Genomic DNA, 10,120 nt, shown 5'->3' with positions numbered 1-10,120 from the left:
ATGGCTTTGGTTCTCTTCGTGGTTGCTTTGCATCTATTGTCTTCTCATTTAGTGTGTATTTATAGTTGTTTGCTATTTTTTTCTCTGTAATTGTATTTTGTGCATCGTTGTAGTGATTTTATGGACTTTTCAACCAGAAATAATCAATTCAAACAGAGCTGGGTCATCTCCTGACCCTGGGCCGATGCCCGGTAAGCCTATTCATAATCCTTCTATGCTCGCAACAACAATTTCCTCAATCAGGATGACGTGTATTGGCATGTAGTCCACTTACTGGGCATCTATTACATGTTGTTCGCTATGATAAATCCCCCTTCTGCTTGGTTGGACTCTGCCAGCCACACACGGCCCGGGTGTCATTTGAAGGGTGCTACGCCGCCTGTGACCAGTAGGTGGGGATGTAGCAGCGCTGCTGCTCGGTGAGCAGTTGTTGCTATCACGTCTCCACTTTGTCCACAGCAGTGACGTATTTCCTGGGGCTTGTACAGACCACTCAGCGGTACACCGGAGGGGTATCATGAATGTTTCTAAACAGCAATTCTCTGTTGACAATTCTTCAGTCCTTTCGCCGTGTCGTCGTCGGTTTTAACGCCGCGGTGTGAGTCAACAGTAAGCCGGGTCGAGCAGGATGTAAAGGAAGCTGGTAAGTTCTGCCGTTGGTAAGTTTCCTGTCTGCTTTAGCTTGTATTTGGACTTATTTGAGCTGCCGAGTTTACCGTGCCCCAGGCTTCTGTAGTACTGAAACCCTGACACGGGACCAGACAAGAAATCTGTTTTCTTGTTGATAAGGGTCTTGCCAGTTTGTGAGTCTTTTTCCAAAAGGAGAATAGCTCTTATACACACGCCGAGCTGACGTCGACCGCGCCGCGTCCGGTGTCCGTGGCTGCTCCTGCGGAGCGGAGAAAAAAACTGTGGTGCTCCCGATCGGCGCGGCTCAGTCGGTAAGTGGAATAAAATGTGAACTAGGAAGGCTTGGAAATGTTCGTCGAGGGTAGGTGAGAGGAGAGGAAAAGGGGGAGGCACCTGTGAGACGGAGCAATTCACAATAGTACCGTGTCGTCAAGTTTGCGTTAATCACGTCGCGGTTCAGTTTCAGACATATTTGTCCAGCGGAGGAGTCATCATCGGATCAGCTCCAGCCGCAGCTCCCAGACAAATTGTGAGTACGTGTTGTTGTCACGAATTGACCCAGTGAGGTGAGTCAACAGACTTCAAACTCACAACATTTCTGCCCATCTGCTGGTTGATTGATTAAAACCTTGTAACAGAAGCTCGTAAACACTGATGCGTTTGGGGTCGGAGGCCTGAGTGAGAGAAGTTTTGCTCCTCTGGATCTGTGCTGCAGTTTGTTTTCTGCTTTCAGCAGACTTTCTGCTGCTCGGCACCACATGCAGCTCACACGAAGTCTCTCTTTAGGAGCTGTAGCATTGTGTCCGGACAGTTTGCAGATTCCTTGGTGTGAACTTTGACACCCGAAGTAGCAAAGCAGAATCTGCCAAACACGGATGATGTTGCTGGATTTGCTGTAAACGGGGCGCTCGCTGTGGGTGGAGGTGAAGATGATCGTTCCTGCCTGTTTGGCCCTAAATCTGATAAATTTCAATTTCACGGAAACTGAGCCGTTTCTGGTGTGTGTGTGTGCTTTCCGTAAAGCTAACGCGGTTATGTTGACCTCTCTATTGTGGCAGTATTGAATCATCATGGATAAACCCCCATTTTTTCCCCCTGCAGTATCATTTAATAGCTGAACTCTAAAAGAGTGGCTCATGCAGGAGAAGTGTCTGTATGATGATTTAATGTCGAGGTTTCTGCAGGGAGTCTGGAGAAGTACTTAGAGCACAAAGCTGGAGCAAAACAAATGTTCCTGTGGAAAAGAGAAAGAAAAGCAGGCAGCTGAGCTTTGGTTGTCATGTAAGCGCTTCTAATGAGACAAGCTGAATACCTTCACCTCATGACCTATTCTGCTGTTAAAAAAACGTATTTCAAAGATGCACTTCTTGGTCGCTGAGATGGTGGCAAAGCAAATGTTTTCTTACTGCTGTGTCGTTTTATTAAAGCAGTAAATCTAAGAGGGAAAAAAAACAGTTAATTTACTGTTAATCAGGAGGACAAAAGGCTCAAAGAAGGAAGCAAATAAAAAGATGATTTTCTTTTCACATCTTAAATAAAGCCTTTTCTTCTTCTTCTTATTATTAATCTGCAATTGTGTTGGGTTGAAAATCAGTAAAGTGTCCTTTTTAAGTTGCCCAACCCCCTTTTCTGTTTTAAGCATGGGGTGCTAACAGATAAGAGTTCCCGAATCAAGAAATTCAACCCAAAACAGACTGCATCAGGCTCCTTAATTAGTCATGTCTGCCAGTAAAGTAAAAAATGGTGCTGCTGCTGCCTCTTCTTATAAATGTTGTTGTCTCCTGCGGGGAAAGATTTGTGTCTCTGCTCTTTCATGAGCAGAGATACAAACAAGTGTGTTGCTCTTGTCTTTAACGATAACTGCTTTCTGGAAATCATTTGGATCCAGAGTGATAGCCGCTCACTCTTACTGGCGATATGAGGCCAGACTGTTATTTATTCGCAGTTTTAATTGCGTGTATTTTGGACTCATTCCATTAGAAGTTTAGTGAACTAGTTTCAGAAGAAGTCTTCTTGTCGTGGTGCAGGCTTTTACGATGTTTATTTGCTGGAAGATGCACGTGCAGATGGAAGTTAATGGCTGTGTCCAGTCTGGTCGGGGAGAAGTTTTCAGAAGGCGCACGTTGTTGTTTTGGTCGTGATAAAGGAATAATGGTATCTACCCGTAATATCCCGGGAAGCTACCTTGAACTCCAAAGAAGAGGAGGCTTTTGCAGATATTAAGGAGCCCCCTGCCTCTGTACTTTTCCTTTTAAACCTTTAGCTTTAAACCCGCCATAAAACACTGACGAATGGGGGACAAATTGTCACCTTTCCTGCGATATTTGGAGGAGCACATTGATATCTTTCAGATGGTATTTTCATAATAAATTACCTATTGCAGTCTACTCTCTGCTACACTCGCAGCTTATTTGACATGGCATAATTGATTTAATGTGTCTTGCAGTGTGAGAGTCGGCGGTAACTGCGCCCACTCACGATGACTTGGAAAGGGTCATGTGGGTTAAATACATTTGAGTTCAATTTCATCTCATTTGAATATAAACAACAAACTGATGAGGTGTAAACTGTTTCCTCTTTAAATTGCCCTGGTTAGTTTGGTAATGAGGCCGGTATGATCCTTTGGGTTTAATGATACTCTGCTAATTATAATATGGTGTTTTTTTTTTTTTTTTTTTTAGATTTATTTATTTATTTCTAACAGCTTCATTGTCACAGTCTGACATATGGTATGGTTTACTGTGGTAACACTAAAGACCACGTGCAGCGCAGCGCAACGTCTGGCTTCCCCTCTCTTGTAAACAGTAAAGTCGTTGGACATTTTGTATGTCATGGTGAGTGGTTTGCGAGCTGACGTTGGAGACACTGAGTGGTTGAACGCCTAGATGAGGTCACAGGCAGCTGCACTTAAAGTCAGAATGTGCCTCGAGATCAAACAAAGCCTCGGGAACGCTCGCGCTCTGTTTGCTTGTTGCATCAAAGGACACAGGACAAAGTTTGAGTGAGTTCTACCTGCAGCCTTTTCTCTCGCCTCCACTGTCGTTTTCTGCGATATTTCTATTTCTTCTCGGATGAGATGTGATGAATTGGGACAAAATCGGGGTGATTATGACCTGTGTTGGCTGAAGTCGTCTTTTTCAGCTTTTCTGGAAAATCCGTACGGGGGAGCAGGTCTGTCGGTTTTTCGGCACGAAGCGGGAAGGTGGTTTAAAAACGAGAAGGGAAAAAAAAAAAAAAACCACGTCGCTGAGTTTGGGTTCAGATCATTTTTCTTTATTTAAGGGGATGTGTGTAACCGAGAAGAAGCGACAAATAAAAAAGGTGTTGCAGGGATTTAGGTGTCAAACACAACGGATCTGCTCTGCTCGTCTGCAGCTGACACATAGTGCTCGTGTTGTGTTTGTGGTCGTGTCTGTTGTGAAGGTATTCATGAAATGAATTCTGACAGTTCAAATGCCTGACATAGATCAGCAGCCTGTCCTACCAGCTCACAGCCAGGTTGACCTGTTTGGTTGCTGATTGCTATTGATTGTCACCTCCAGCCTCTCAACACACTGAACCAAGGCTGTGAGAGCCGCTCAGATATTGAGGCGTCACGTTGCTTCAACAAAGTCTCAGGATAATGTGGTTGGAATATTTTGTGACCCACACTTTCACTTCTTCAAACGCGTTTAGGGTAACGTTGGTTCAGATATTTCCTTGAAATGAAAGCTTTCTTTACACTACAAAGCGTGATTGATGTTAGTAGGATGGATAAGATGGATTTGTTTTCTGTCGCGGTGAAGAAGTTACTCCGATAAACTGTTGTTTCAGTATGTGTTTAACACATGGCAATGCTGTTTTTTGACTGCGTACGAAAGAGGTAGTGATATTATTTATTGTTCATTTTCTGTGGAACAGGCCAGAAGAGGAAAACCATAAACTTCCCTTTGGGGTATTTATACACCTTATTGTAGACCCTCTGCAAGAAAAAAACCCAAAAAAATCAAGTGCACTTAAATCAACGAGCACTTTTACCAGAGATCATTGAAAAACAGTACAGATTTTTACAGATGGGCTTATTGCAACTCAAATCAAAAAGAACTCAACGCTAACTTTGACAAACCAAACGTTTACAGGAAGTTGTACCTTCAGGAGCTGTAAATAAGAAGCTATGTAGAAGAAATGAGTTATACAATGCTGATTTTAACGGTCTCGCTGAATTAAAAACAACACTTTCCGAATTATGAATTCGGTTGTGTATCGAACACGTAGAAAATATGTGTGTTTGTTCAGCGGGAGGATGGCGCGGTGGATCAAACCGAAGACTGTGGCTTGTTGAAAAATGAGAAACCCTGCCTCTCTGTAGACCTGAATCAGGAGATCACTTACAGCCTCTTACAGAGGGACACGTACACAGGAGCACTGTATTCAGGTCATTCTAGTCTGTGCAGGATCACAACAGAGTCACCTCTTTGGATGGATGTCTTGCAACAGCTTATCTCATTGGCTTGAAACAACAGCTCAAAGGCAAAAGAGTATCAGCAAACAATTAAACACAAGCTGTTATTTGTGTGTGTGAACACACTGGCTGCAGAAGCTTGGTATGATGAATGGCTTTTTCCCGTCCCTGTGACTGTGTTTCAGATGTTGGTTGCTTGTGGTGGGCTGATAAATTATCTCCAGCATACAACGGCGTACAAATAGCAGCACTAAAATCATTATGTTGTCAACTTTTACTCCCACGCTTTATGTTCTGTCCGGGGCGGCAGCCTTTCAAAGGCTGCTACCGATGCCTCGGGCGTTTGCCCTCCACCCTCTGGAGGCTACCTCGCTTCACTGAGACCGACTCTGCTGTTATCCCTCAGCATCGAGGGTGTGGTCTGGTTTTCCAACCGCACTTCTCCACCTTTGCTGACAACTCGGTGTACCTAAGCCATTTTCTTATGCAAGCTTCATCAACTGTATCCTCCCATGGGAGTATAAAAGCCCTGTATTTCCTGGTTTTTATTCTGACCACAACATTAGGTTGAGTCTTGACGCCCCGCTCGCTGCTTCCTATGAGATTATAAAGTACCTGTACGTAGCTGGGCTGTGCAACGCCTACTCAAGCCTGCTGTTGGGTTAGATGAGCTGCGCTCTTTTGCCCACGAACAAACCAGATTGATTTGAACAACACTTAGTTACCACACATCTTACAAGCTTCTGACTTAACTTCTACACTTTCACGCTTTTTTTGTCCTCGTTTTATCAAACAAAGGAAAAGAAAACCTCTAAAGTAGGTGACTTATTCGATTGTTTGGACAAGCCTGCTTAGTTTTCTCAGTAATTTTGAGGATAAGTCGACTGTTTTGTTAATGCTTTGTACACAACAGAGTCAACAGAAACTATGCAGTGAAACTTCCTTTATTGAACGAGTGTTGGCTTTAACTCTGTGTGCTTTTCTCTCTTTGTTTGTTTCCTCCCAGGTGTGCTGCGACTTTCCCTGTCTTTGTCTCTCCCGTGCACCTGCATGTTCTGTGAGCAGCCCCGTCCTATTGGAGGTGCTGTACTCGGTGAGTGTGCCGCGCTAGGAGAACCTATGGCTTCTGGCCCTCCATCTCCCTCCGTAGGCCGCAGGCTCAGGCTGCTGGAGTTGCTAGTTGGGACCGTGTTGGTGTTGCTGGTTTGTGGGCCAGGACCAGCACTCGCTGAGCAGGTTTACACCAACACATGGGCTGTCCACATACCCGGAGGTCCGGAGGAAGCCGATCGAATAGCCAGTAAACATGGCTTCTTCAACCACGGACACGTAAGTAACAAACTGCCTTTTTGACTTTTGACGTGCAGCTGTTGTTGGGTTTCGGTGGTAATGTCAGAGAACGAAAGCACTCCGTGTTACAGGTGATACAGAGGCCGTGACACAGTGAAAGCAGCTGTGTTTTTCCTATGCAAATAGAGGACTCACCCGTGTCCTGAAACATTAGCAGTTAGCTTGCAGCTGTCAAACACAATGCGTCATTACTTTCTGTCTTAATATCTGACTTTAATGTCATTATGTTCCCTAAAATTTTGATGTGCTTCTTTAACACACTTTTAAATTGATTAGAGATTTTTTTTTAAATGGTTTTATTATTTGTCTTCATTTCATTTGGGCTTCCTGTTGACTCGGCTGTCCAGCACACTGCAGCGGGGCTACATCTTCTATTTTTACCCACATTTCCATCGGGACAAAAAAAAACACAGAACTATATTTCTCTTCTTAGTCATTAAGAGAATCTAAAGTGAAAAGCAGTATTTTCTTATACACCCTATTGTGTGTGTGTGTAATGTATAGCCACATTGTATTGATGCTTTGTTGCCAGTGCTTTATTGTCATGGAAAGAATTACTTCCACAGGTGTGCCATTGTTCATTGTTTCATGTTTCACTTTTTCTCTCTTATGTACAAGTCACAAGAATAGGTTTGTTGTTTTCTGTTTGTTTGCTACCTTTCTTGCGAGTCCTCTCTATGCTAAAAAATGCTTGTCGGGGAACCGGTTTCGGCAGGCCACAACCCCATTTAATCCAAGGAACTGGTCTGATGTGTGCTGACACTCAAAAGGAAGCTCATGCTGTATAAATTAAGCTGATCAGAACTGCTGCAACTCTCATAGAGAATGTGCTTCTCTCATAGAGACAACCCAAATTGATCCCATCGCCCAGTCTTGCGTCTTCCATGTGGTTGTGTAATGCTGGATATTTGTAACTCTGTATGCTTTAGTGGGAAGTTGGGAGATGAAGAAAAAACACTGCAAATCTGTGGGAGTTGAGCTGATGTGCTCAAGATAAAAAAGATTTTTTTCAGTTTTGTTTGTTTTCCTGTATTGAGAGGAAGGTTCTTATAATGCCCATAGCTTCCTCAGTCTGAATTAGGGATAATCATTTCCTGTGTGGCCTGTTGACGGTTTCTACTTTTACGACTTCCTGTTTGACCTCTGTGGAAACTGATCGGCCCAAGTTGTCCTTTCACACCGTCAGCTGCTCCCTTTAAAGAAACAGAAAGGTTTGTGTTGAATTATTGTGTTACTCATACAGAGTCATCGTGCCCTTCTGCTCCTCTAGTGCAAAATTGTAGATCTGCATAAATGTTCAACAGTTTCTTATGTGGTGTCTACAATCTTGCCCAAGCAGTCTTGGTCATGCCGACTATGAGGAAGTAGCTGACCGAACCAGCAACCTTCCAAATGAAAGACAGCTGCACCGTCCCCTGAGCTCCGTCTCAACAAAATAGGGAACGGTGCACATAAATGCTAGTGTCTTGTTTCCTTGCTTACAAACGCATGTGTTTGTCAGACACCTGGAAATCCATTCCTTCCTGTGGGAATGTCTGGAGTATCTGTACTTCTAATTTGTCTCAAGTACAGTGGAAAGTTTGAACTTTTGTGGCAGATTTTGAAAAGAGGCTCCTTCGTGTGCCAGAACGTTGGACAAACAAAGTCGAGAGCTGGCTAACAAACCTAGCTTGGCAATCAAACTGATGCTAGGTTTTGAACATATTTAAGTGAAAACGTTCCTGTGAAGTTTAACTGACGCTGGTATTGAAGCGATGGGGAACTTATCCGAACATTGAGGATCGTCTTTCACACAGCTGATGACACACAGGCACACCGACCAACTTGCCTCTCCTCTTGTGTTAGTAGTGTTGCTCTATTGTGGTTGTAACAAGCACGTATTTCACAAAAAGGGACGGGAACTCTGCTATAGTTGGGTTTTTCCTTCTATCTGACAGTGAATAAGCATTTTCTAACCCCTGAGCTGAAGTTGATAATTTTGGGGCATTAGTCCATGTATCAGACAAAAATAATATGTGCTAAAAACACTCGTATGTGTCAGACATTAAACTGTTTCAACACTTATAGCACCGTTTCAAGTTGTGGATTAAAAAGGCATTTGTGCTGAATTTAATTGGATGGGAACGCTCATGTCCTTAGCAGGGTTTCTCATTGTGGAAGATGACAGCGGACCGGACCGACAGGACGTAGTTCAGAACAAATGAATGAAACGATGCCATTTGTAGGATAATAAAACGTCACTTTGTGGGAAATGCTCAGTCCAGTACAGCAAAATGTGTAAAACAGCACGATTATCTCATTAAACTGATGGGATTGAAAACTTAGATTTTTCTTTTTCTTATCTCTGGCATGCTCATTATATTGAAGGACATGCTCCCTCTCCTTGCCAGGCCTGTATCAGGAACGATAATCTATTTGTTCATGCCGACCGTGCCCCTGGCCGTTATAACCGGTCTGGCTTTTAGTTGAATCCCGGCTTTTACTTGAGGAATTACAGTAATCTGTCTTGGTGAATGGGAAAATGCATCAAATCTTGTACCCACTGCTTTGATGTAAGTTTCCACCTTCTGGAAAAGTTTGGGATAGTTGCACTTCTGATAGTGGGACACTTGAGCTGTAATTGACTGATTACACAGCAGGTTTTAGACATTAAGGCTCCGTACGGGAGCTTTTTACAAAATGAAACGCGCGTCCTGATAAACGGAGAACAAGCAGCACTTTGTGCAGTTGTTTGAGTCCTCGCTGCTTTTACAGTAACACCCACGCCGACTACGACTGGGGAATTTCAGTTGACTCTGTATCTGTATGAGTAATCATACGCACTTAAATCCTTTAACTATATATTTGCTGTGGACAATGAGGAAACGCAGGCAAAGCAGTTGCAACCATGTACTCACACAACTGCACCCTGGAGATGACTTTGTGTGCGGTTTCCTTGCCTCAGCAACTTGCTTAAAAACATTTTAATGATATTTTGAAAGCGGGGTAGTGAATTATCGTGTCTGACCACAGCTGAACTGATGAGCCGCTCTTGACACAGCGTCCAAGGTAGAAAAACAGGCACAACCCTGTCTGACGAAGCAGCCTTAATAAGGTATTTTTGTGGGCGATGCTTCGTAAAGGCTTGAGTCTGCTCAAGTTTGAAACATTTCCAGAAGTGAAAACAGATGTTGCAGGTTTTTACTCGAAGATGTCAGCCCATTTATTAAACCTGCTCTTACCTGACAAGCATTTTTGTGTTGTGAAGAAAAATGATGGTTAATGTAACCCAGTTATGAGCCACCGCACAGTACTAAAAAAAAAAAAAAAAGGCAAGATTGACACATCTGGTGATTTGCTGAAATAATTATGGCAGCCATCTTGTGCTGCTGAGGAAGTCCACCATTACCAGACGCCTAATTTGCACATATTTGGCTGCTGGCACCACATGAAAAAGCGAGTTTAAAGTATCAAACAGAAATTCATGAAAGGGGTGATTATTCATTACCAAAGAAGAGCCACTTTGTGCCCGCGCACAAGTTATTCCCTCCCGTCAGGAAGCTGATGTGGTGTTGAATTAAAGAGCCAAGTTTAGATCAATGATCAGGACAAAACTCTTCCTGCTGCTGTCGCTTTTTTTGCCACAAAGTGCATAAGAATCTTAGAGCTGAGTGACCGATGGATTGTCAACAAGGACATTTAAAGATGCCACCTTGGGCT

At 43.4% G+C, this 10,120-nt stretch overlaps 1 protein-coding gene across 5 annotated transcripts in view; it reads left to right on the top strand.

Annotated features, from left to right (window-relative positions):
• Window positions 1-472: 472 nt before the first annotated feature.
• The window catches only part of furina (furin (paired basic amino acid cleaving enzyme) a), a 70,929-nt gene continuing 61,281 nt past the window's right edge, over window positions 473-10,120 (top strand). The window contains exons 1-2 of one of the 5 annotated variants that reach the window (XM_072380473.1): window positions 473-643; window positions 6,078-6,400. In XM_072380473.1, the coding sequence (XP_072236574.1) occupies window positions 6,122-6,400 (279 nt within the window). In that variant the 5' untranslated portion in view covers window positions 473-643; window positions 6,078-6,121. Of the gene's footprint in view, window positions 644-1,089; window positions 1,197-3,539; window positions 3,632-4,287; window positions 4,307-4,840; window positions 5,486-6,077; window positions 6,401-10,120 lie in introns of those variants that run through there. The other 4 variants (XM_072380474.1, XM_072380477.1, XM_072380476.1 and 1 more) reach the window with 4 other exon arrangements.

The sequence above is a fragment of the Leuresthes tenuis genome, unplaced genomic scaffold, assembly GCF_036924035.1.
Source record: "Leuresthes tenuis unplaced genomic scaffold, fLeuTen1.0.hap1 SCAF_2, whole genome shotgun sequence".
Taxonomy (NCBI): Eukaryota; Metazoa; Chordata; class Actinopteri; order Atheriniformes; family Atherinopsidae; genus Leuresthes; species Leuresthes tenuis.
Note: the sequence above shows the minus strand (reverse complement) of the source record. Positions and strands in the feature narration are given on the sequence as shown.